Source organism: Oncorhynchus mykiss, chromosome 5 (assembly GCF_013265735.2).
Source record: "Oncorhynchus mykiss isolate Arlee chromosome 5, USDA_OmykA_1.1, whole genome shotgun sequence".
Taxonomy (NCBI): Eukaryota; Metazoa; Chordata; class Actinopteri; order Salmoniformes; family Salmonidae; genus Oncorhynchus; species Oncorhynchus mykiss.
The window spans coordinates 31,150,045-31,177,468 of NC_048569.1; the positions used below are offsets into that span (position 1 = coordinate 31,150,045).

General features: G+C 43.9%; 1 protein-coding gene across 1 annotated transcript in view; it reads right to left on the minus strand.

The window, feature by feature from the left end:
• LOC110523598 (astrotactin-2-like) overlaps positions 1 to 27,424 on the minus strand; it is a 430,658-nt gene that overhangs the window by 294,503 nt on the left and 108,731 nt on the right. Inside the window, exon 3 of the mRNA XM_036977273.1 lies at positions 23,045 to 23,486. Within this exon, the coding sequence (XP_036833168.1) occupies positions 23,045 to 23,486 (442 nt within the window). The remainder of the gene's footprint in view (positions 1 to 23,044; positions 23,487 to 27,424) is intronic.

Genomic DNA, 27,424 nt, shown 5'->3' on the forward strand with positions numbered 1-27,424 from the left:
TCTCCAGTTAAAAACCACCAGCATTATATCAGTCGATTCAGGGATTTGAAAATGAAATCGCACTATAATGACTGCAGTATGTAACATAACATCAATCAATTGTTTTGCCATCCTGTGGTTGGTTTCCTTTTGACTTGTGTTCTCCACCCTTCATGGAATCTAAAGGTTTCTTATCAGTGCATATGTGTTGAAGATCCATGCAAATAAATAATGATCTTCACTGCAAGTGAGGAGCTGTGAAATGATATATGAGACCATCGGATGAACCTAGTCTATTTCCATGAAGTTGTGCCTAAAAAACACTCATGGACTGTCCAACTGATGTGATCTCACAGCCTATGTGACCTTTACATCCCCTGAGACTTCAATTCCCAGCATTAATCAGTGACCTCACTTCCTCTGTGACCTTGGAAACACTAGATTGATCAGGTTTGGCTCTATGGAGGAAATTGAGGGCCATAAAATGTCATGAAGTCAGATTCTGGATCTTAATGATACCTACTTAGTCAATTGTTCGGATAAAAACAGTTCCAAGTTCATGTCCATGTCTAGCTACTGTAGCTCCCTTCTATCTGGCTAGTTTTAGAAGGTAATGATCACACCAACCATAACAGACAGCTAAAACAGCTAAGGACGGAGCTGCTCCTGGGTTGACAGCTCACACCCTGCCGTAAATTAAAGGAGAGGAGATCTAGGGTGTCCCTCTCCAGTATTAACCAAAGAGTTGTCTTTGTTAACAGACAGTCTTCCCGCCGAAACTCTAACAGGTTCTAGTGCAAAAACTGTAAAAATATTCCTAACATAAGAATGTTCATTTCTTTTCATTTCTAAAGACAAATGAATTGTCCGGTTGGAATTTCATTAAAGATCTATGATAAAAACATCATAAAGATTGATTCTATACATCATTTGACATGTTTCTACGAACTGTAATGGAACTTTTGACTTTTCATCTGGACTAAGTGCCTGCACTTCTTGAATTTGGATTTGTGAACTAAACGCGCAAACAAAAAGGAAGTATTTGGACATAAATGATGAACAAAACAAACATTTATTGTGGAACTGGGATTCCTGTGAGTGCATTCCGATGAAGATCATCAAAGGTAAGTGAAATGCCATTTGCTATTTCTGACTTCTGTTGACTCCACAACATGGCGGGTATCTTATTATTGCATGGTGTGCTTTTTCCGTAAAGCTTTTTTGAAATCTGAAACAGCGGTTGCATTAAGGAGAAATATATCTTTAATTCCATGTATAACACTTGTATTTTCATCAACATTTAGGATGAGTATTTCTGTAAATTGACGTGGCTCTCTGCAAAATCACCGAATGTTTTGGAAGCAAAAAAACATTACTGAACATAACGCGCCAATGTAAACTGAGATTTTTGGATATAAATATGAACTCTACCGAACAAAACATACATGTATTGTGTAACATGAAGTCCTATGAGTGTCATCTGATGAAGATCATCAAAGGTTAGTGATTAATTTGATCTCTATTTCTGCTTCTTGTGACTCCTCTCTTTGTCTGGAAAAACGTTTTTCTGTGACTTGGCGCTGACCTAACATAATCGCATGGTATGCTTTCGACGTAAAGCCTTTTTGAAATCAGACACTGTGGTTGGATTAACAACAAGATTATCTTTAAAATGGTGTATAATACTTGTATGTTTGAGAAACTTTAATTTTGAGATTTCTGTTGTTTGAATTTGGCGCCCTGCACTTTCACTGGCTGTTGTCATATCGATCCTGTTAATGGTATTTCAGCCGTAAGAAGTTAAAAAGTGTATACACTACAGGTATGAAGTCTCCATCCTTAACATTGTATATGAAATATGAACACTTATTAAAATATGTTTGTTAAGATAGGGATGTGATTTCAGGAGCCATAGGATAATCTATCTCCTATAAACTGTGCAAGGTAGATAGTCACGCCCCGAGTAAGATCAGAGAGCGTGTCAGTCTGACGGAGGCGCCTCGGTCGGCCAGAGTGCATAAAAAGATTAGTAGAGAAATTAACATTAGACCAGAAAAGCGTTGAGCGGTAGCTACACGTTTTAAATGGTTGGAACTTTGAAACTCAACACGAGGAGAAGAAAATAAACTCACCTCCCAGACCAGAGAGGCATGTAAGAGCTGCAGCTCACATCCAGAGTGGTTTGAATCTTGAATATCAACACAAGGAAGAGGCGAGAATCACTGTATCCTACTACTCTCATCACCAATGGGAACCATCGACACGGCTGGCTTAGCTAACTTCCAGAGTGAACAACAGTCGAAGACGGGAAAGGGGAGACCCCTTTTGGACAATCAGAGCCATACAAGCATGCCAATGTTCCGACAGAGATAAAAAGCAAACGAAGGCATTCACACATAACGTTAAATACATTCATGATTTCCTGCTTCAAACGGGCAGAGGTTTGTGTGCAAAGTATATGATTGATGTGAGAATAGTTTCTAAAATGTATCAACGATATGTGTCTCTCTTTTCTCTCTCTCCCTCTCCATGAAGTTGTGTAAAAAGCCACCATATTGTGTTAATCCACTAGAGACCTTTTTCTCATGTATTAAGTGTGTATGTTTATTTTTAGCTAGTAAATAAATAATTAAACCAATTTGTGTAGTACGTAAGGCTGGGATAAATAAGTAAGGCTGGGATTTTTTCAGATCCAAGAAGGGTTTATGATTTAATACGTTGACCGTTTTATGGATGTAATAGGTGAAGACCTTTAGAGTTTAATTCGGGAGATGGTAATTCTTTAAACAACTGCTCTCCTGGTGCCCCAAGTGAGTTAATTGTTACATGATCCATTTAAAATCGGGTAACAATTAAATATAGTTAGTTAATTCGATAAATAACAGTTATCAGATTAATGAAAGTGAAGTCAGACACCTGGGATTTGGTATCCATATTACAGTATAAATTCCTTTAGCCAGACAACATAGGGTGTTCCTAATATGGATGCCATACCATCAAGAACCCTCAAACTGAGTGGGATCACATGGCAGGAACCATAACTGTGAAGCATACTGAGTTCCCCCAGCTATAAAAACAATAGCTTAATGTAGAAGGCTACAAAAAGGACTTTACAGTGGGTAGTACAACAGTGATACTCAGGTATTACCAACACATGTAAAGTCGGAAATAAACCAGGAAATACATTATGTAAATGTCATTATTATAGTGTGCCAATTCATCACACTCTGAGATAATTCAGTTCATGGGAATGTGCCACAAATTATAATGATTTTCCTCAATTGCATATTGAGTGAATAGGCTGGAGGAGTAAAAGAAGCAGCTTCAGACTCTCTCCTCGACCGCTCTACACAACAATAAAAAAATACAATAGCTTGTCTACAACAAGTCTCATTCAGTGTTGACTGATTGACACAATGAGAGAGGAATGTATTGATCTGCTGTCATAGAATTAATACATTTAGAGAAAAGCTCATCATGTATAATATTGCTAAATGAAGTAGACCAAATAAGGGCATGTGGAGTCAGTAAAGCGTCCATTTTGTGCCCCTCCTGTGTTCCAGTTGCTCACTGTACTGTGCTGTAGTTGAGTCCTCTGGGGAAGTTGAGGTGTGATGAGTCATACTAGGACTCATCTGTGTTCTTGACCTGCAGTTATTGTAGACACTCAACAGCTGAGAGAGAGATATCAATATGCCTTTAGATCAACACAGATATCGTATATCCCATAATCATTATTATCATCATCGTCACCACCACCATCTCAATAACAGTAAAACCTAATCGTTTGGCATTATCGTGCATAAGAGACCTCCCATTAACTTCTATGACTGCAAGTGAGCAAATAGTACCACCCCATCTAATGTGACATCAGTAGAGAAAAATGGCTGCCAAACTTGGCACCTCTTCGACAGCTCAGGGCAACGCCTTGATTAATATCCAATCAGGGTTGTCAACCTTCACTTTGACAAATGGTTGGGAGGTAAAATAAACTTCCCCTACTTTATTGTTGCTTCACCAGGGCATCTCTCTAACTCTACTGTACTCACTCAAGGCCAATTTACCGCAATGTGCTTTCATTATGGTAATTCACTTATGGGAACACACACACACACACACACACACACACACACACACACACACACACACACACACACACACACACACACACACACACACACACACACACACACACACCACACACACACACACACAACATGGCTCTGAGAAAAAGCAAAAAAAAGCAAAAATGCAAAAGACTCTTCAAAAGGACTGGAGCATAAAAACAATACTGCCAAAAGGGTGAAGTATGTTTTATGTGTGTGTGTGTGTGTGTGTGTGTGTGTGTGTGTGTGTGTGTGTGTGTGTGTGTGTGTGTGTGTGTGTGTGTGTGAGAAGTGTTAAAAGGAGTTGTGCTTGTGTGAAAACAAGGCTGATAAATTACTAAATAACATTTGCTTTAACGCATTCATCTTCGCATTTGAAAGACACATATCCCATAAACCTACTGTACATATCTCTCCATCTCAGACTGCAATATGACAGGCCAGGATTCCACAGCACGGAGACTTTCTTAACAGCATCAATTTCCATCAATCACAACAGCAGCAATCTCCAGTGTAACATGCCTTTTATAACGCTCAATAAGCATCAAATGAACAGCTGGGCCAAGTACAGTGACTGATGAGATCATTTGAAGAGTTTATTTCCAAAACGCTGTATATCCATTTTCAGAAATGTTGGTAAATTAGCTTTTATTGTTTAAAGACCTTATGAAAGAGATTAGTGTGTTTTTTCACTATCTAATCATGGCATGGGGTTGTTCAATTACAGACATGTATTTGTTGAAAATCTACCACTTGATGGTTTCATTTCAGAGACAAATAATCATGTTTTTTGCAAAACACTATATATACGCCTCACTCTGAGATAAATAAGTAGTACTGCTATGTTTTACACAGTCAAATGCAACAAATAACTACATTTTTAATAAAGAACTGTATAAATGATAACATGATATATATATATATATATATATTTTGTTTTAAATAAATAATTCAATACAGTAATATGAGATATGTATGTAAAACATTTACAATTTACATTATAGTTTTTTAGCAGATGCTCTTCTCCAGAGCAGCTTAGTTGGTGAATTCATCTTAAGATAGCTAGGTGAGACAACCACATATCACAATCAAATATACAGGATACAAACATTCCATTCCAGCTAAACAATGGATATATAGCATTTTGCAATAAAACACATTGAAATTCACGTTCACAAAAATCGATGAATAACAAATGTGAGCACAGTAATATTTTACAAACACATGAAGGTACCACTAAGCAATCATTTCTGATTAAAAAACACAAGTGTGAAAAATGTGTGGACATAGCGTTTTGGAAATACATCTAATTCTAGGCCATGTGACTTGTCTGAACAGTATTTGGCATAACTCGTTGCTTTCTAGCTACCTTCTTCACAGTTCAATAAGAACATGTGGGAACTAACTAGTTTTCTAATTGTTTACAAACAAATGAGTGTTGTGGCTAGCCAAAAATTACTTGTTTTGAAAGTTGGATCACCTTACACTTTGAGGCTTTAAAAGTGTTCTTACACTATGATTTTGAACATTCATAACAACTGGGAAACTTCCATGGCAGGCATTATTCTCACCTTAGTTGGCTAAACAACTTATGAGTGAGAGGAAGCACAAGCACCACCACCAATCAGCCTACACCTGTCGTTCCTATGACAACTAACGTAGCCTATCAGCAAATGACTACTGTCTGAACACACAAGTCGAATCACAAGTCCCTATCTAGTGCTAAGAGCTGGGGTTCAACAATCTTTGAAGCTTTTGTATGGTATACTGTAAAATGAAGTGAGGCTAGACTGCCAATACAGTACCTATCTAATATTTGCTGTTGTAGTTATTAGCATGTTGAATTATGCAAAGGAGAGAGACTTTCTGACAACAAAGTATTCACTGGTCGAGTCCGAGTCGCGTCACAGGTCATGAAACTCGTGAGGCCAACACATAGAAACAGAATGAATAGAACAAATATTATTTTACAAGTATTACAAGACAGCTAAAGACTCCTGGTTTATATGATGTACTGTTAGTGTGATGCCTAGTTGAGCATTCTGACAGCATCAGCCCTGTCAAGGCCACAGAGCCCATGCCCTATCCATAGAAAATTAATTGAAAGGGACGGAAAGCCATTTGGAATCATTAGCATGCATAGATTGCATGCCGGCACAGTGGCCATGTTAGTGGATTTAAACATGGAATGTGTATAGAACGTTCCATGATGGCCGCACAAACACAATCACTGACCAACATATTTTGCAATGTTTTGTGCATCACACATTCACAATCACCAATAATGGTAGGGCTATGTCCAAGAGAACGTAGACCTTCTCTTGGGCATAGTCTAATATTGGTTCTATTCATTCTGTTTCTACGTGTTGGCCTCTACTAATGTCAGGGCCAGCCAACAATAGAGTGTACAGTTGTGAGACAATGCTAAATTTCCAGAGAAGGTCACAGAGAATTCCCATTATTTAATAACAAAACATGCAGTTTAACATGTACCATGATGAATAATACATAACAGAGGGAGAAATGGGGGGGGGGGGGGGGGGGGGGGGGGGGGGGTGGGGGTGGGGGTGTTCCGCTTCATTCAATGTTAATGGGCTGGATGGATTGTTTGCAGAGGTTCCAGACACAGACAGGTAGAGTGTACTGAGTACTGACACAGAGACATGGAGTCTAGAGAAAAGTGCTGTTAATAGTAAACAACTTTATGTGAAAGTTGGGGACAGAGGTAGATGGGGGTGGGGGCCAGCCCACCTGTATCTTATTTTTACAAGGATTTCACAAGGATTTCACAAGGACTAGGTGTAGGGTTAATTTAGGTCCTCAATGTGAAATTATCCAGATTAACTTTCAAAAACGCAAATTCAAGAAAAATAAAAGGAAACCGAGGCATTTCTATCATCAAAGTCATACAGAAAAACTCTGAATGAATTGCTTTCTATCAGTTTAAGTTAGCCACTCGATGCGGATGACACTATTTGCTTAAAGCTGTGGCGATATAAAAGGACAACCGCAGTGATCAAAGGGACACTTTGATGCTTTGTGTGAAACACTGTATTTTTTCTCAACATTCCATTTAACTCAGTGGTAACCAAATAAGTGGAGCGGCATACAAAGCAGCCATGACAAATGAAGCTGAAGCCTTAGTTAATCTGCCCAATTCTTTCAATTAGCAGAAAGCCAATCAATGCGACCCTACCCGTTCCATCCCTATCATCTTAGGCATTGGGGAGGGAGGGGGAACAGTTGAGTCGGTGGTGAATTGGATGGCCTTTCATCTTTCATGCAAATGGACTACGTCTGCCTTAATGCAGGCATGCTTTCAACTGTCCCCACCTCACCGGTCATACCCACACACAGATGGGGAATGAGTGTGTCGGATAGGACTACTGAGCACCATTATCCATGTTAATTGGCCAGGCTTGTCATAGTGAGGTCCTGATTTTCTTTGTGGCCGTGGCCAGATCTCCTCCAGAGCATCTGGGGTAATTGTTAGATTGAGGACATTGAGCCAATGTTCTGTCCTGTTCTTTTTTGTGTTGTTTCTTACCAGAGGATACATTTTCCAATACCATCACCATCTGATTCGACAGCAATACATTTTGTTTATGTTGGGAGACATCATCGAACATAAATTGCTGTTATTGTAGGTACAGAGGCCAAACAATAACGTAGATAGGAAAACGGAGCAATTAACTCACCATAAATCCAGGCGATGAGGCCTGAATTCACTCCGGGTCGCTCCGAGGGAGCTGCGGATGGGCATTTACGGCTGTGTTTCCTCCGTTCACTCTTCATTTCTCTCCTTTTATTCCCCTCATCAATGTAAACACCACGCCAGTGCTGGTTGATAACTGGTGACAAACTAACGGCAGGTGATAAAGGCATTAACCCTGCCATCAGGGACGCCACAAATCAGCCAGCCATTGTCACTTATGGCATACGACTGGCATCGCCACAGAGACAAGATTCATTAGAAAGTGACACTGGAGGCAGAACTGAGAAATACTGATTGATACAAACTGGGCCATGGATGGATGGAGGGATGGATGCTATTTTCAGTCCCCAAAGATAGAGAATCTTATTCATTGAATTGGTTGAAGTCGTACATTCTAAAGACTAATGCTAGCATTCAATAATATCCTCAATTGTCTCTGTAAGATGTAAAGGGGAAGGCTTGCCTTAACATATCCACTTGAGAGTCTTTAGTGTGGGATGGTTTGTATAGTAGCAAGTCATTTGTTCATAAGAGCTGGGTCAGCCAAACCCAGGTTGAGCTTTTTTCCAATCAAAACCTTAGTAGATACTAAACAATAGATACCTTGAATTCCGTTGTTAACAGCATTTGGATTAGACATACTGTACATGTTCTGAACTTAGGATACCAATAGATATTACATGAATATCTTCCAATGTTACGAAATATAATGTGAAACCTAAAATGCGGTTTAAGTTAACGCTGCGCCTCAGGCAGTTACAGCCTGTTTTGGAACTGTGCTTTTGGAAACAAGTGCTGTTGAGACAAGAGAAGTGGAAATAGTGGCTATAATGTATATGAAAGGCATACATTAGCCAGCTGGAGAATTACATAAGCAATTTTCTATGGGCAGGAAATTAAATCTAGCCTAAATAACCCAATATAATCAGGAGTTAGCGCCAGATCATTTGTATGATAACAGAAAATTATACAGGGCTATTTTGGAGAGTACATCCACCTGTTGCCTTAATCGGTGTGCCAAAAAATGATTGAAATGAGAGAAAGAAAACCAGGCATTTTCCCTTTGATAAAAAATGAGGGTAGAGAAAATATGTGTCTATCTTTGATATAAATGTTCTGGTTTGTAGAGAGATTGCAGCGGGTAGTGTGGAAGTTTATGACCTGCTTCCCTAAAGGCATGGATATAAGACAGGAAACATATCCCTGTTTGTGACATTCGTGTCAAACCCCCATTGATGTGAACATTTAGTGCAATTCTCCTGTTGACATCAATGCATGATTCATGGCCCATTTGTCTACAATTTAAGAAGATGATGCAAGACAGAAGACATCATGTTTAGTTTACTTGATCTTCCATGAGATCTGAGGCCATGACATGACTGACTCTCTCTCTCGCTCTTCCCCACTCTATTTATTTGTAGTTGTGGGAGTTTTATGTTCATTTATTTACTTGTGTAAACTGTATGTGTGCAGGTGCATGAACGTTTGTGTGTGTAACTATGTGTAATGCTCCTCACAGTTTCAGCCATCATTTCAAAAGGGACCACCTGTTGAGATAATACAAGCCGGGGAAGTTATTTCACTTGACAGGCAGCAAATGCATCAGACAGGGGCCCAGCCAAGTTGCCATTAGCAGTGTTTGTGAAGTCCCACGGAGCCTGGGTAACTGGCTCGTCAGGAAGTCCCTGTACAAGTGGCCCGCATTGCTCTGCTATGGGTGATTGTACATTGGGTGGGATATAAAGGACAGAATGCTCTTTCCTGGTGTACAGTATACACCCTGACACATATCCCTCCGAAGTCATTACCAATCTTGGGACCCTGGGACTGAGCACCTCCCTCTGCAACTGGATCCTGGACTTTCTGATTGGCTACCCCCAGGTGGTGAGGGTAGGTAACAACATATCTGCCAGGCTGACCATCAACATGGTGGCCCCACAGGGAGTAAATGATTCCCCTCAATTACTCCCTGTTCACCCATGACTGTGTGGCCACGCAGAACTCCAACACCATCATCAAGTTTGCTGACTACACGACGTGGTAGGCCTCGTCACCGACGATGATGAGACAGCCTACACGGAGGTCAGGGAACTGGCAGTGTGGTGCCAGGATCACAACCTCTCCCTCAACGTCAGCAAGACAAAAGAGCTGATTGTGGACTACAGAAAACGGTGGGATGAGCAGGCCCCCCATCCACATCAACAGGGCTGTAGCGGAGCGGGGTGAGAGCTTCAACTTCCTCTGTGTTTCACACCAGAACAGTTGTAAAGAAGGCACGACAACGCCACTTTATGGCCGCTCATGCCCTCAAAAAGTTATACAGCTACACCATTGAGAGCATCTTGACTGGCTGCATCACTGCTTGGTATGGCAACTGCACCACCCTCGATCGCAAGTTGCTAGTGGTGCGGAGTGCCAAGTTGAGGACCAAAAGTCTCCTTAACAGCTTGTACCCCAAGCCATAAGTGTGCTGAACTGTTAATCAAAGGGCTACCAGGACTATTTGCATTGACCCTTTTATGCACGGACTCTCTTGCACTGACTCTATGGACACACACAGGACTCTAATCACACACTAACACGGTGCAGCTGTATAACTTTTAGAGGATCTGGGGACCTGTGCCAAATCTTTTCAGTCTCCTGAGGGCACAAAGGTGTTGCCGTACCCTCTTCACAACTGTCTTGGTGTGTTTGGACCATGACAGTTCATTGGTGATGTGGACACCAAGGAACTTGAAACTCTGCACTTCAGCACCGTCTATCTAAATAGGGGACTGTTCAGCCCTCCTTTTCCTGTGGCCAATGATCAGCTCCTTTATCTTGCTCACATTGAGAGAGAGGTTGCTGTCCTGGCACCACACTGCCAGGTCTCTGACCTCCTCCATATAGGCTGTGTCATAGTTGTCGGTGATCAGGCCTACCTCTGTTGTGTCATCAGCAAACTTAATGATGGTGTTGGAGTCATGCTTGGCCAGCAGTCGTGGATGAAGAGGGAGTACAGGAGGGGAGGGTTTGTCTGAGGGCATAGCAGGATTTTTTTAAACATCCGGATTAGTATCCCGCTCCTTGAAAGCGACAGCTCTAGACATTCCAGTTTGTGCTACCAAAACAGTCCTGTAACGTAGCATCCACGCCATCTGACCACTTCCGTACTGAGCGAGTCACTGGTACTTCCTGCTTTAGGTTTTGCTTAAGCAGGAATCAGGAGGATAGAATTATGGTCAGATTTGCCAAATGGAGGGCAAGGGAGAGCTTTGTTGTCATGTATTGTCATGTTGTGTCTTGTTCCTGTTCTTTCTCTTCACCCTGTCTCCCTCTGCTGGTCGTATTAGGTTACCTTTTCTTACCCTCCTTCCCCCAGCTGTTCCTTGTCTCCTCTAACTACCTCGTTCACCCCTTTTCCCACCTGTTCCCTTTTTCCCTCTGATTAGGTCTCTATATCTCTCTCTGTTCCTGTTTCTGTCTTTGTCGGATTCTCGTTTGTGTTTCTCATGCCTGAACCAGACTATCGTTGTGTTTGCTGCAACCTTGTCCTGTCCTGTCGGAATCTGCCAGTTCATCTAACCTTGTCCTGTCCTGTCGGAATCTGCCTGTCCATCTGAGCCTACATGTGTTTCGTCATTAAAGAAACTCTGTTTTGTTAATTCGCTTTTGGGTCCTCATTCACGCACCTGACAGAAGAATCCGACCAAGAATGGACCCAGCGACTTCGGATCCTCTCCACTCAGCCGTCGAGATCCAGGGAGCGATGCTAGGCAGACACGAGCAGGAATTGTCTGCTGCTCGACATGCCGTTGAGACCCTGGCCGCCCAAGTCTCCAACCTCACAGAACAGGTTCACCATCTCCACCTCGATCCACCGGCCACTTCCAGGGCTTTCGAATCTCCGGAGCCCAGAATCAATAACCCGCCGTGTTACTCTGGGGAGCCCACTGAATGCCGCTCGTTCCTCACCCAGTGTGATATTGTGTTTTCTCTCCAGCCCAACACTTACTCCAGGAGCACTGCTCGTATCGCCTACGTCATATCTCTCCTTACTGGACGGGCTCGTGAGTGGGGCACGGCAATCTGGGAGGCAAGGGCTGAGTGTACTAACCAGTATCAGGACTTTAAGGAGGAGATGATACGGGTTTTTGATCGTTCTGTTTTTGGGGAGGAAGCTTCCAGGGTCCTGTCTTCCCTATGTCAAGGTAATCGATCCATTACAGACTACTCTATTGAGTTTCGCACTCTTGCTGCCTCCAGTGACTGGAACGAGCCGGCTTTGCTCGCTTGTTTTCTGGAGGGTCTCCGCGCGGAGGTAAAGGATGAGATTCTCTCCCGGGAGGTTCCTTCCAGCGTGGATTCCTTGATTGAACTCGCTATTCGCATAGAGCGACGGGTTGATCTTCGTCACCGAGCTCGTGGAAAGGAGCTTGCGTTCTCCGCTGCCCCCCTCTCCGCATCACTACCATCTTCCTCTGCCGGCTCGGGTGCTGTGCCTATGCAGCTGGGAGGTATCCGCATCTCGACTAAGGAGAGGGAACGGAGAATCACCAACCGCCTCTGTCTCTATTGCGGTTCTGCTGGTCATTTTGTCACTTCATGTCCAGTAAAAGCCAGAGCTCATCAGTAAGCGGAGGGCTACTGGTGAGCGCTACTACTCCTGTCTCTCCTTCAAGATCCTGCACTACCTTGTCGGTCCATCTACGCTGGACCGGTTCGTCAGCTTCCTGCAGTGCCTTGATAGACTCTGGGGCGGAGGGCTGCTTTATGGACGAGACCTGGGCTCGGGAACATGACATTCCTCTCAGACAGTTAAGGGAGCCCACGGCCTTGTTCGCCTTGGATGGTAGTCCTCTCCCCAGGATTCAGCGTGAGACGCTACCTTTAACCCTCACTGTCTCTGGTAATCATAGCGAAACCATTTCTTTTTTAATTTTTCGTTCACCTTTTACACCTGTTGTTTTGGGCCATCCCTGGCTAGTTTGTCATAATCCTTCTATTAATTGGTCTAGTAATTCTATCCTCTCCTGGAACGTCTCTTGTCATGTGAAATGTTTAATGTCTGCTATCCCTCCTGTTTCCTCTGTCTCTTCTTCACAGGAGGAGCCTGGTGATTTGACAGGGGTGCCGGAGGAATATCACGATCTGCGCACGGTGTTCAGTCGGTCCAGGGCCACCTCTCTTCCTCCACACCGGTCGTATGATTGTAGTATTGATCTCCTTCCGGGAACCACTCCCCCCCGGGGTAGACTATACTCTCTGTCGGCTCCCGAACGTAAGGCTCTCGAAGATTATTTGTCTGTAGCTCTTGACGCCGGTACCATAGTCCCCTCCTCCTCTCCCGCCGGAGCGGGGGGGTTTTTTTGTCAAAAAGAAAGACGGGTCTCTGCGCCCCTGCATAGATTATCGAGGGCTGAATGACATAACAGTGAAGAATCGTTATCCGCTTCCTCTTATGTCTTCAGCCTTCGAGATCCTGCAGGGAGCCAGGTTTTTCACTAAGTTGGACCTTCGTAACGCTTACCATCTCGTGCGCATCAGGGAAGGGGACGAGTGGAAGACGGCGTTTAACACTCCGTTAGGGCACTTTGAATACCGGGTTCTTCCTTTCGGCCTCGCTAACGCTCCAGCTGTCTTTCAGGCATTAGTCAATGACGTCCTGAGAGACATGCTGAACATCTTTGTTTTCGTTTACCTTGACGATATCCTGATTTTTTCACCATCACTCCAGATTCATGTTCAGCACGTTCGACGTGTCCTCCAGCGCCTTTTAGAGAATTGTCTTTTTGTGAAGGCTGAGAAGTGCACTTTTCATGCCTCCTCCGTCACATTTCTCGGTTCTGTTATTTCCGCTGAAGGCATTAAGATGGATCCCGCTAAGGTCCAAGCTGTCATTGATTGGCCCGTCCCTAAGTCACGCGTCGAGCTGCAGCGCTTTCTCGGCTTCGCGAACTTCTATCGTCGTTTCATCCGTAATTTCGGTCAGGTGGCAGCTCCTCTCACAGCCCTTACTTCTGTCAAGACGTGCTTTAAGTGGTCCGTTTCCGCCCAGGGAGCTTTTGATCTCCTCAAGAATCGTTTTACATCCGCACCTATCCTTGTTACACCTGACGTCTCTAGACAGTTCGTTGTCGAGGTTGACGCGTCAGAGGTGGGCGTGGGAGCCATTCTTTCTCAGCGCTCCCCCTCTGACGACAAGGTCCACCCTTGCGCATATTTTTCTCATCGCCTGTCGCCGTCGGAACGTAACTATGATGTGGGAAACCGCGAACTGCTCGCCATCCGCTTAGCCCTAGGCGAATGGCGACAGTGGTTGGAGGGGGCGACCGTTCCTTTTGTCGTTTGGACTGACCATAGGAACCTTGAGTACATCCGTTCTGCCAAACGACTTAATGCGCGTCAGGCTCGTTGGGCGCTGTTTTTCGCTCGTTTCGAGTTCGTGATTTCTTATCGTCCGGGCTCTAAGAACACCAAGCCTGATGCTTTATCTCGTCTCTTCAGTTCTTCAGTAGCCTCCACTGACCCCGAGGGGATTCTCCCTGAGGGGCGTGTTGTTGGGTTGACTGTCTGGGGAATTGAGAGGCAGGTAAAGCAAGCACTCACTCACACTCCGTCGCCACGCGCTTGTCCTAGGAACCTTCTTTTCGTTCCCGTTCCTACTCGTCTGGCCGTTCTTCAGTGGGCTCACTCTGCCAAGTTAGCCGGCCACCCTGGCGTTCGGGGTACGCTTGCTTCCATTCGCCAGCGTTTTTGGTGGCCCACCCGGGAGCATGACACGCGTCGTTTCGTGGCTGCTTGTTCGGTCTGCGCGCAGACTAAGTCCGGTAACTCCCCTCCTGCCGGCCGTCTCAGGCCGCTTCACCTTTCCCTCTCGACCGTGGTCTCACATCGCCTTAGATTTTATCACCGGACTGCCTTCGTCAGCGGGGAAGACTGTTATTCTTACGGTTGTCGATAGGTTCTCTAAGGCGGCTCATTTTATTCCCCTTGCTAAGCTCCCTTCTGCTAAAGAAACGGCACAAATCATCATCGAGAATGTTTTCAGAATTCATGGCCTTCCGTCAGACGTCGTTTCGGACAGGGGTCCGCAATTCACGTCTCAATTTTGGAGGGAGTTTTGCCGTTTGATTGGGGCTTCCGTCAGTCTCTCTTCCGGCTTTCACCCCCAGTCTAACGGTCAAGCAGAACGGGCCAATCAGACTATTGGTCGCATCTTACGCAGTCTTTCTTTTCGTAACCCTGCGTCTTGGTCAGAACAGCTCCCCTGGGCAGAATACGCCCACAACTCGCTTCCGTCGTCTGCGAACGGGCTATCTCCTTTTCAGAGTAGCCTCGGGTACCAGCCTCCGCTGTTCTCGTCTCAGTTCGCCGAGTCCAGCGTCCCCTCCGCTCAGGCTTTTGTCCAACGTTGCGAGCGCACCTGGAAGAGGGTCAGGTCTGCACTTTGCCGTTATAGGGGGCAGACTGTGAGAGCCGCTAATAAGCGTAGAACTAAGAGTCCTAGATATTGTCGCGGCCAGAGAGTTTGGCTCTCCACTCAGAACCTTCCCCTTAAGACAGCTTCTCGCAAGTTGACCCCGCGGTTCATTGGTCCGTTCCGTATTTCTCAGATCATTAATCCTGTCGCAGTGCGACTTCTTCTTCCGCGATATCTTCGTCGCGTCCACCCGGTCTTCCATGTCTCCTGTATTAAGCCCGTTCTTCGCGCCCCCGCTCGTCTTCCCCCCCCCCCCCATCCTTGTCGAGGGCGCACCTATCTACAGGGTCTGTAAGATTTTGGACATGCGTCCTCGGGGCCGTGGTCATCAGTACCTAGTGGATTGGGAGGGGTACGGTCCTGAGGAAAGGAGTTGGGTTCCCTCTCGGGACGTGCTGGACCGTTCGCTGATCGATGATTTCCTCCGTTGCCGCCAGGTTTCCTCCTCGAGTGCGCCAGGAGGCGCTCGGTGAGTGGGGGGGTACTGTCATGTATTGTCATGTTGTGTCTTGTTCCTGTTCTTTCTCTTCACCCTGTCTCCCTCTGCTGGTCGTATTAGGTTACCTTTTCTTACCCTCCTTCCCCCAGCTGTTCCTTGTCTCCTCTAACTACCTCGTTCACCCCTTTTCCCACCTGTTCCCTTTTTCCCTCTGATTAGGTCTCTATATCTCTCTCTGTTCCTGTTTCTGTCTTTGTCGGATTCTCGTTTGTGTTTCTCATGCCTGAACCGGACTATCGTTGTGTTTGCTGCAACCTTGTCCTGTCCTGTCGGAATCTGCCAGTTCATCTAACCTTGTCCTGTCCTGTCGGAATCTGCCTGTCCATCTGAGCCTACATGTGTTTCGTCATTAAAGAAACTCTGTTTTGTTAATTCGCTTTTGGGTCCTCATTCACGCACCTGACATTTGTATGCATCTCTGTGTGTGGAGTAAAGGTGGTCTAGAGTTTTTTTCCCTCTGGTTGCACATGTGACATGTTGGTAGAAATTAGGTAAAAATGTATTTATGTTTAAGTGTTTGCTTATGGCCTTATACAGCTTGAGTGCGGTCTTAGTGCCAGCATCGGTTTGTGGTGGTAAATAGATGGCTACGAATAATATAGATGAGTACTCACTTGGTAGATAGTGTGGTCTAGAGCTTATCATGAGATACTCTACCTCAGGCAAGCAATACCTCGAGACTTGTTTAATATTAGACATTGCGCACCAGCAGTTATTGACAAATATACACACACCCCACCCCTCATCTTGTCCTCATCCTGCCGATGCACAGAGAAGCCATTCAGCTATATATTATCCGTGTCGTAGTTTAGCCACATCTCGGTGAAACATAAGATGTTACAGTTTTTAAGGTCTTGTTGGTAGGATATTCTTAAATATTGATTGTCCAGTTCGTTTTCTAATGATTGCACGTTGGCCAATAACATGGTGGGTAGTGGTAGTTTACCTACTTGTTGGCAAATTCTTACAAGGCACCCCACTCTCCTCCCCCTTTTTCTCAGTCTTTTCTTCACACGGATGACGGGGATTTGGGCATCGTCTTGACAAAGCAGTATATCCTACACGTTGGACTCATTAAGGAAAAAATATTTGTCCAGTTCGAGGTGAGTAATCGCTGTTCTGATGCCCAAAAGCTCTTTTCGGTCATAATAGACAGTAGTAGCAACATTATGTATAAAATGAGTTACAAACAATGTGAACAGCAGACATCCCCATTATCATAGTTAGCATTTCACGGTAATGTCTACACCTGTTGTATTCGGCACAAGTGACAAAAACTTTTATATTTGATTTGATCCTCTTCAGTACACACAGCTCAATTATGAATTTTCTAAAATGTTTTCTTGGTGCAGAGCAAACAACATGATTCAATACGAGTGGGAATGTAAATACACAAGAAGAAAAAAAAAGATAATTGAAAAGTGTTTTGCCACTGCCACGATAATTCACAGAGCCAATAAACTGTGATATTCTAGTTCTTATTTCTGGTTAGAAATTAATCAACTAATTCAGTGTAGCCAAGCGGATGGCTTTAACTGCAAGTGATGTAACGTAAGTGGCGGAAACATCTCAAGTAAATTAAGAGCAAAGGGTGGTCCTCACTGGAGGGGGGGGGAGATGGGTGCCAGTGGGGGCTGATGGTAATTGCGGTCCTAGAGGCCGTCACATGCTCAACGAGGTCCCTGGCACGGTGCTGAGTATGTGGCATCTGATTTATGGAACGCCGCTGCCCACCATGTGCCCAGTGCACCAGAGACCCACTGAATAACCACATGACAGGCCTCATTTGTTTGTAGGACCTGAGTAAAGATTCAGCCACACATAGGAACCTGTGAGGCACGCGCCATAATGCCTCCAGATAGGACTATTCAGCAGGCTGAGAATGAGGTCATCTGTCAGCTGAGACAGACAGATAAAGAAACGCCTGGTATTTGGAGACCTTTGGGAGGTGCGCTGATAACAGGTAGAGAGAGTTAATCGGCTCTGTATTTAAATTATATGGCTTTGTAGGGGAGAGCGGGTGAAAGCATCCACATAAATGATTGTTGTAAATGGCTCATTTTTAGACATGCTTGGAGGTTGATGTTATGGGAGAAGGACGCTTCAGTATTTAGGGCCAGGAGTTTGTCCTACATTGTGACCTGACCATGGAAAACTCCAGGCCCCAGTTAAGGGCTATATCTACATATAAATTATATGGCTGAAAAGTCTTTACACTTTCCAATACAGCCTAAGGGGAAACAAATCTAAACTAACTAGCACATATTCTATTCTAAAATCCATTATGCACAGAATGACAAGAAGGAGACGACAATTATTTTTTTTCCTATGAAAAACCTTTGATGTCAATTAAAACCAGTGTCCCAGACCTCCCCTTAGTAGCTTGTGCCCTGTAGCTGCTCACCCCATTGTGTGGTGACAATACCTTACAGCTAGTGATTAACATAAGGACAGGTTTGTAAAAGCAGCCAATACCAGCATTCTTCCGTCTCTCCTCTCTTCCGTCACTCTCCCTCACAGTCTCTCTCTCAGGGGAGTCAAACTGAATTAACCTCCAACCTGTCTCCTTGTTGCACGATTAAATTACATTTTTCTGCAGTTTATAAACAGGCCAAGCTTGAAGATCTTGTTTTATTTTACTGGCTGCGAAATGAGAAGATGGAGAATGAAGGGAAAATGGGGCGAGTGGCTAATCTCTCAGAGAGCAGGTTTCAAGTGTCAGGAGTTTGTTTGTTTTTGGAACAAGATGGCACTAGACAATGCAAGTGTTCATCTTTGTTCATGGGTATTTAATTCAGCCCAAAAAGATAGCAGCAAAAAAGACAGAGCCCCCCCCTGTTGATTTCCACAGAGTAAAAAATGTCACACACAAGGTCATGATGCAAATATCTCCAGCTTTGAATTAATTGAGGCGATTACTTATGCAAGCTAGCCGGCCGTATGGTGGATGTGTTTACGCGGAGCTGAACCTGCACCAAGAGGATCCACTTAATGATTTATTCAAGGAAAAGGATTGTCTGTATCGCTTTGAGATATATACGGAGCATCATTAAGCAAAATCTGGAGAGAGATATTATACACTACATGACCAAAAGTATGTGGACATCTGCTTGTTGATCATCTGATTCAAAAATCATGTACATTAATATGGAGTTGGTCCCCCGATGGACAACCATCTCTGTAGCACAATCAGGTATTTATGGTAGAGTGGCCAGACGGAAGCCACTCGTCAGTAAAAGGCACACGACAGCCCGCTCGGAGTTTGCAAAAAGGCACTTAAAGACTCGCAGACCATGAGAAACAAGATTCTCTGGTCTGATGAAACCAACATTGAACTCTTTGGCCTGAATGCCAAGTGTCACATCTGGAGGAAACCTGGCACTATCAAATGGTGAAGCATGGTGGTGGCAGCGGCATGCTGTGGTGATGTTTTTCAGCAGCAGGGACTCGGAGACTAGGATCGAGGGAAAGATTAACAGAGGAAAGTACAGAGAGATCCTTGATGAAAACCTGCTCCAGAGTGCTCAGGACCTCAGACTGGGGCCAAGGTTGACCTTCCAACAGGACAACAACCCTAAGCACAGAGCCAAGACAACACAGGAGTGGCTTTGGGATAAGTCTCTGAATGTCCTTGACTGGCCCAGCCAGAGCCTGGACCTAAACCTGATCAAAAATCTCTGGAGAGACCTGAAAATAGCTGTGCAGTGAGGCTCCCCATCCAACCTGACAGAGCTTGAGAATATCTGCAGAGAAGAATGGGAGAAACTCAAAAAAATACAGATGTGCCAAGCATGTAGTGTCATACCCAAGAAAACTTAAGGCTGAAATCGCTGCCAAAGGTGCTTCAACAAAGTACTGAGTAAAGGGTCTGAATACTTATGTAAATGTGATATTTTAGTCTTTACATTTGTAATACATTTGCAAAAATGTCTAAAAACCTGTTTTCGCTTTGTCATTATGGGGTATTGTCTGTTGATTGATGAGGATAAAAAAACATCTAGTCCATTTTAGAAAAAGGCTGTAAAGTAACAAAATGTGGAAAAAGATAAGGGGTCTGAATTCTTTCTGAATGCACTGTATAGTGTTATACTCGACCAAGGACTTTCCTAACATAGCACTTTCAAAACACTGTTGTTACAAGAGAGAAAATGTGCTCTTTGATTATCAACATATGCAATGATTTCTTCATGCAACTAATAATTCCCTGTGATTCTTCATATCAGTCCTTAAATTATTCAAACATTGAAGCCATTTGAAAACATTTTACTACTATTTAAAAAATAAAAATAATAATATCCATGCACATTTTCAATGACATAACATTTTCAGTCGCATGACACTTGACCCTCAAATGCACAGCAATCTAGCCCTACTGTTGTTGGCTTGACAGAGTACACCTCCCTCCATTGACACTGAAAACTTGGATCACTAAAGTGTTACCCTTTCTGCTACAGCTGAATAATGCAAAGTTCCTTTCCCAAAAGAAAATGTATCACATAAATAAACAACATTAAATTAAAGTATGGCTGTGTCCTGATCCTTCTCTTCTCACCGGGAAAAGTGTTGTGGGTTCAGGAAGTGGATAAATGGATAAATTGCTTTTTGCTGAATGATAAATACAAGTAGAGACAGGAGGGCAGCTCCAGGAAACAAGATGTTAAACTTTGTCATGCATAATTTAACATGACATGAATAGCGTTCAGACTAAAAAGCCACCGTTGCAATCTGCCATCCCTCAATTATTAAAGATGAACATTCCTGAGGTGCAATTTGGGGTTCAATGTGGATAGTGTAATCTACAGCTATTAGAGTGACCTGCAGTCACCAGAATTAACTTTCTTTCAACACTTTGTTCTAACAAAAACAAAACAAAAAAAAAGTGCTTTGAGTCCATAATATAGGACTCCTCTTCCAGGAGTATACACACTGGACAGTGTTTAGTGAGGGTCAATGAGTTTCTCATCGACTAACCCCCATTCGTAAGTGACCAGACCAATGTCAATGACCTCTTCCATCTTGACTTGTAGTCATTACTTGTGGGTGACAGACAGATGAAGGGTCAATGGCTATGGCCAGACAAGGGAACAAACTATGGATAACAAATTCACCCAAGATACACTTTCTAACATTCCCCATTGGCATTTACCAAGGGGATGGAGATGGAGTTGTAGAAGAAAACACATAAAAAGTAGATTTCTACTTTTTGAGATAATCTGTAATAAAATAGTAACAGTGATAGGTAAAATCAGTTGTGTGTAGAATATTTTAAGTGTAACATATAGTGCCCCCCCCCCCCCTCAATACATCAGGGCATGGACTCTACAAGGTTTTGAAAGCGTTCCACAGGGATGATGGCCCATGTTGACGCCAATGCTTCCCACAGTTGTGTCAAGTTGGCGGCTGGATGTCCTGTGGGAAGTGGAACATTCTTGATACACACGGGAAACTGTGAAAAATCCTGCAGCGTAGCAGTTCTTCACACAAACCAGTGCAGCTGGCACCTAGTACCATACCCCTTTCAAGGGCACTTACATCTTTTGTCTTGCCCATTTACCCTCTGAATGGCACATACACAATCCATGTATCAAGGCTTACACATCCCTCTTTAACCTGTCTCCTCCCCTTCATACATTTACATTTGACTAATTTAGCTGAATGTCTTATCCAGAGCGACTTATAGTAGAATGCAAACACTTTCATCCATACTGGTCCCCTGTGGGCATCGAATCCACAACCCTGTGCCATGTTGCAAGTGCCATATTCTATCAACGGAGCCAAACAGGACAGTCCACTGACAGTACACTGATTGAAGTGGATTTAACAAGTGACATCAATAAAGGATCATAGCTTTCACCTAGATTCACCTGGTCAGTCTATGTCATGGAAAGAGCAGGTGTCCACCCTTGCAGTTTTCTTAAATACACCTTATTTCTTCTAAAATAACTTGGATGCAGAAATTGGTCTCCACACATTGTTATTGGATTTTCAATATTGCAGAAGCAATTTTGCTGGTTTACAATTTTAATTTAGAGAAGAAAAACAAATGACATGGACAAAGTTATAGCAACCAGGAGCTAATACTTGGTTGCACAGCCTTTTGGCCAAGATAACAAAAATGTTTTGTAGCCATCGATGAGGTTGCTGCACCTTTCTACTGGATGTTGGCCCACTCTTCAGCTACAAACTGCTCCAAGTCTGCAATGTTTGAGGGGTGCCCTCAATCAAATACTGTTTTCAGATCTCGCCATGGGTTTTCAATGAGGTTTTAGATCTGGACTCAATGCTGGCCACTCCAGGTTTTTGGACCTTGGGTTGAACATTGGACTCCAAAAAGCAGGATGATGTTTGTCATAATCTTACCCTGGAGGCAGAAGTAAGTTATTTCTGCTAGACAGGCCAGCTGCAAAGTCAAAATTGGCTATATCGTAAAGAATCCTGACTTTTTTGTTGTTGTTGCTTTTTGTTCTTAATTTAATGTTAGAGTTAGGCATTAGGGTTAGCAGTGTGGTTAAGGTTACAGTCAAGGTTCGGGTGAGGTTTAAAATCAGCTAGAGACCACTCTGCAGAGCTGCCTCCGGGACAAGATTCATGCCAATAAATGCCAACCTGCCTCCAAAAACATTGATCATTTGATTCATTCACGATGCCTTACACATGTTCAAGGCCACCAGTACAAGAGGCAGAAAAGCAACCCCTCAGCATGTTCTTTTCTTTAAATGCTTAATTTGGTCATTGAAGACCCCACACTGCTGAAAGAGACAAGAAACATTGATTGAACTTTGTTTGCAAAACCACCTAAACAAGACTAAATGTTCTGTGGATCGTTTTAAGAGCTCTTGGGAATAAAAATCAGCTCTAATGTTTACCAAAAACTAAATGAAGCATTCAAAGAAAATAACACCCTACCTACAATCAAACAGGGGAGGTTCTATAATGGGCCTTGAGCGTGAGCAAGACACCATTTATCAGATTTGGAGGCAGAACAACAGCTCTGGGATTCGATCTTGCAACCTTTCAGTTACTAGTCCAACGCTCTAACCACTAGGCTACCTGCCGCCCCACGATCTTGGCTAAAGGCTGTGCAAGTAAAATATAAGGAGTGCATAGGGATTAATAGGTGGAGGATGTCACCAAAAATGGTTGCTTTTCAATCTAAATAAATGAATAAATAAAAATATTTAACAGAAATATAGGATATTCTCATTCTCTCAACAATACTGTGACTTTTCTCTAGTCTAGTCAGTGGACTACAGTGGACTATTACATACTACAGTGGTACCCACCTCTTTTATCCAGACTGTGTTGGAGGCTGTCCTCCCCCTTCCTCAGGCTGTCAGTGTGCTGGTTGTGGGTATGTGTCCCCTGGCTGGGTCCATACTCATCCAGGCCCTGGACTTTCCCATCAATCAGCTGGTTGTGGACCTGGTTGGGTGTGGAGGTGTGTGTGTGACCCATCTGATCGTCCTCATCACAGTCGTAGTCATCCAGTATGGGGGTCTCCCGGATGGGCATGCCGATGACAGAGCTGTGCTGTAGCTGGCGGGACCCCCGGAAGCTGTCCCTACCCTGGGGTCCCAGCAGCACAGAGGGGATGTAGTGGATCTCATGGGTGGCCTCGGTGCTGGCGCTCTTCTGGGGGATGCGCCGGCGCTTGCACCAGCGGTGACGGGTGTACAGAACCAGTGTGAAGAGAAGAATGAGGAGGAGGAGAGCGATCAGGCCTCCCTGGAAGAAAGAGGGAGAGAGAGTGAGACATACAAACACATATACAAGCACACAGACACTTACACAAACAACACTGACAGCGAGCCAGGCAGTGGTTTTAACATGCCAGTGTTCTAGTCAGAGTGAGTCAGTCCCACAGCCCTAGGGTTTACACATGCCAATGCGATAAGGTTGTTAGCCTAACTCGCCCCATCTCCGTCTCCAAGCCATAGCATTCCCCTCAAAGCCTGCTCATGCAAATTCACCGTGACACATCCATTGCTCCATGGTTTGTACCATTTCATGCCATCACAGACACATCAAAGACTCTCTGGCAGCCAAGCTGAGAGTGAAAAGCACACTTAATCCATACACATACAGTCACTGTGTATGGGCCATAGACTAATAGAGCTGACATATTCCAAGATTAACTGACAATTCTTCACCGTAGTGGTCAACGGAAAGTATCCGGTGAGAATCTGAAAAATTGTGACTATATTGCAGTCAGACACCATTTTTTTGTACACTACACCTGCCAGCCATTCTCTGTGCCTACTGTATAATACAGTGTATAAGAGCAGATAGGGTTATTCATCAAAATGTTTCAAATTCTATCTTCATGAGGAAAAACAAACCACTCTCAAATTATAACTAATGCACTGCTGGGTGGCCATAATCAAACCATGGAGAGGTGGGTAACTCCTAAGAGAGGAACGTCCTCCGGAGAATAGGAGAGCAGCTTCTGGGAAATACACTCCCCGCCTGAAACAAAGTCGTCCGGCAACAACAACAGATGAGAGAGCTACTGTTTCATAAAACTTACAGGACACCAGAGGAACATTTTGAACTTTTCAGAAATTATTTTTTTTAAAGGATTGTGTAGAGGTGGAGTTGAGACTGGCAATGCAATATTTGAAACATAACGAAATAATAGACACAATCGTTAGCAAGCAAACATTAATGATCATAGCTGTAAAAGAAAATAGAATTCAAATGTAAAATTAGTCTGGTAAGAAAAGTTAATCTTTTAGCACTCTCTTTCATTATAACAACAGCCATGTAAATTCACAATGTTTCCATGAGGGAGATGTGGTTTTCATTCATCTTAAGACCCTACAAATCCCTGATGCTTTAGTCTGAAGTCACTCCACAGGGAGGAGAAAGACTGGGAGCCGGAGGATTCAAATCCCTCTCAATCTCTTTCTTTTTTTTTGTCGATGTCTTTCTCTCCCTCCCTTCATCACTCACTTTTGCTCTCACTTCAGCTTTCTTTTCCTTGAGCCATCTGCCTTACATCTCTCTCTATCTCTCGCTCTGGCCCCCTGTCCCTCCCCCCCCCCCCCCCTCCCTCACAGATTACCACCTACTCATATGGTGTATTACTGGCCACAAACTCAGCCGTGACATTTGTTCAACATCCTTTAGAATCAATTAAGAATAAATAAATTAACAAATGACAGAGAGTTAAAACCGTCTGGCAGAATTGAATATGTAACCAAGTCGTTACATCAACTTTTTTCCCCTCAGTGGCTATCATCGACATGCTGAAAGCCATTATCCATGTATTCTATAGTGAAGAGGGATGAGTGGATCAAAATGATGTGTAGCATCAAAGTGTTGTACAACTGACATCAGATTACCCAAGCCATTATGCTCTGCTGAAGAGGCTCTGGAACTAAAGACAGCTCTTGCCAGTGAGTTTCATCTGAAGAACCACTATAGGTACCTTTTCAATCTACATCAACCACTGGATACTTTGGCAGTTTTGTAAATCATTCTTCCTCATCTGTTATTCCATTATAAAGCATAATAAGCCGTGCCCCGGGGATAAACTTCAGGATAAAAACAACAACACACTAGGCCAACCCATCGTGCACCTGTTCTGTTCTGTAGCCACCATCTGGGCACAGGGGAAGCAGCTCCCTCCCTGGCAGGCACACTGAGAAACTAGAGAGCTATAGTGCATTAATCTTCAGGAAACTCATGGAACTAATATTCCATCCACACTGTATGCAAATATCCGTACATCGGTCTACATACTAACGCATTCATTCATCACATGCACACACGCGTGCACACACACACACACACACACACACACACACACACACACACACACACACACACACACACACACACACACACACACACACACACACACACACACACACACACACACACACACACAAACATATGCTCCCTTTCCATGCCTTGGAGGGAATACAATGCCAATCCAGAGATGTATTTCATTCAGAGTGGAGACTGTGTATACCTCTCTAGTCAGAGAGGGTGTTAACAGTGCTGTATCACAACTAGTGGAGCCTGTATCTGGGTGAGTAAACCGTTGTAGCCTATATGAGATGAAACCTCACTGGAGTGGACTTCAGGGCCAGCTTCACCCTCTCTTTTTCTTTCTCATTCCATCGCTTTCTCTATCTCCCTCATCCCCAGCTTGGAGTTAAAAGAGCATTTGTCCAGGCAGCTGCTATCTACTCTCCCCGTCCAACTGCAACTCCTAGAGCCAAGGGATGGAAGACTGACTCGGCTCACTTTTTTCTACACCCACAGGGGATCCTTTCCCATCAGCCATAGCCATTCAGGAAGTGATGTCACCAGGAGAGTGGTCTCAAACAGGTAGTGTGGCCAGAGGAAGAGATGAGGGGAAAAGAGCAGCATGTGCTGGGAACTTAGAGCCTACAGTAGTTGAAGACCTGTCCCATGTGACCTTTTCAATACAGCTTGGTGAGTGAGAAGGACAAAGTTATGAATTGTACATTTTGATTCAGAAAAATGACAAATTAATTGAACCATAAAGTATACTATGCATGTGGTGAGTTAAGTGTACATTCAACCAAAACAGAGAAAGCTAATTGCAAAATAAACAAATAATTGACCACCCACATAAAAAACATTTTCCAAGATAATTGAAAAATGTAATATAGAAAGTCCACAAACTGAGCCATGAAATCACCAGGGAAATTACATTGACCCTCGGTGGCCCTACTTAATCATGAAATCTGATTAAACTCTGATTGAAAACTGAATGGAAAATCTCCATTGAGTTTTAACTGAAAATAACAGGTCTACCTCCACATTATATTCCTTTCCTCAGTACGGCTACAGAAAGGCAGGCATATTGATTGGCTTTGTCTGAGTTCCATCTCTCAGTCCCATCACTGCCCACCCCTGAGCCCCCATCACCTCCCCATACATCCCCCATGTTTCTCCATGCAGCCCTCCTTGGCCCTGACTCTGATCCCCGGGTAGGGGGGAGATTTGTGGGTAGATTTGGCTGTCTCAGGCCCTCACCCTCCTGAATTATAGCAGGGAATTAGGCCTGAGTTACTCCCTCGCCGCTAGCCCACCCTGCCTTCCCTCTTCCTAAGCCAAGCAGCTCTGGCTAGCCCTGGATCTCTGGGTGTCCTCATATGCAGAGGGATGCCCTGCATACATAGATCATCAAGATATATAGTGTTTTAGTTATATTCATTATGGGGGTTCTTCATGCAGGGAGAAATAGACCATGGGATGATAAGCAGATAGTTTTGTTCTATCCATGTCCCGTTGCTAAGGACATACTGTACTGTCAACTTCCAAGTCGTCACAGAGATAATAATAAATCAGCAGAGTTGTATTAGACACCATAGCTACATAACAGGCTGCTAGACCACATGCATCAGAGGTATAAAGCCAGTTATTATAAACTGGGTGGTTCGAGCCCTGAATGCTGATTGGCTAACAGCCATGGTATAGCAGACTGTATACCACTGGTATGACAAAACATGTATTTGAACTGTTCTAATTACTTTGGTAACCGGTTTATAATAGCAATAAGGCACCTCAGGGGTTTGTGGTATATGGCCAATATAACAGGGCTAAGGGCTGTGTCCAGGCACATATCATCATGCGTAAGAACAGCCCTTAGCTGTGGTATAAATACAACAAACCCCCTCGTGCCT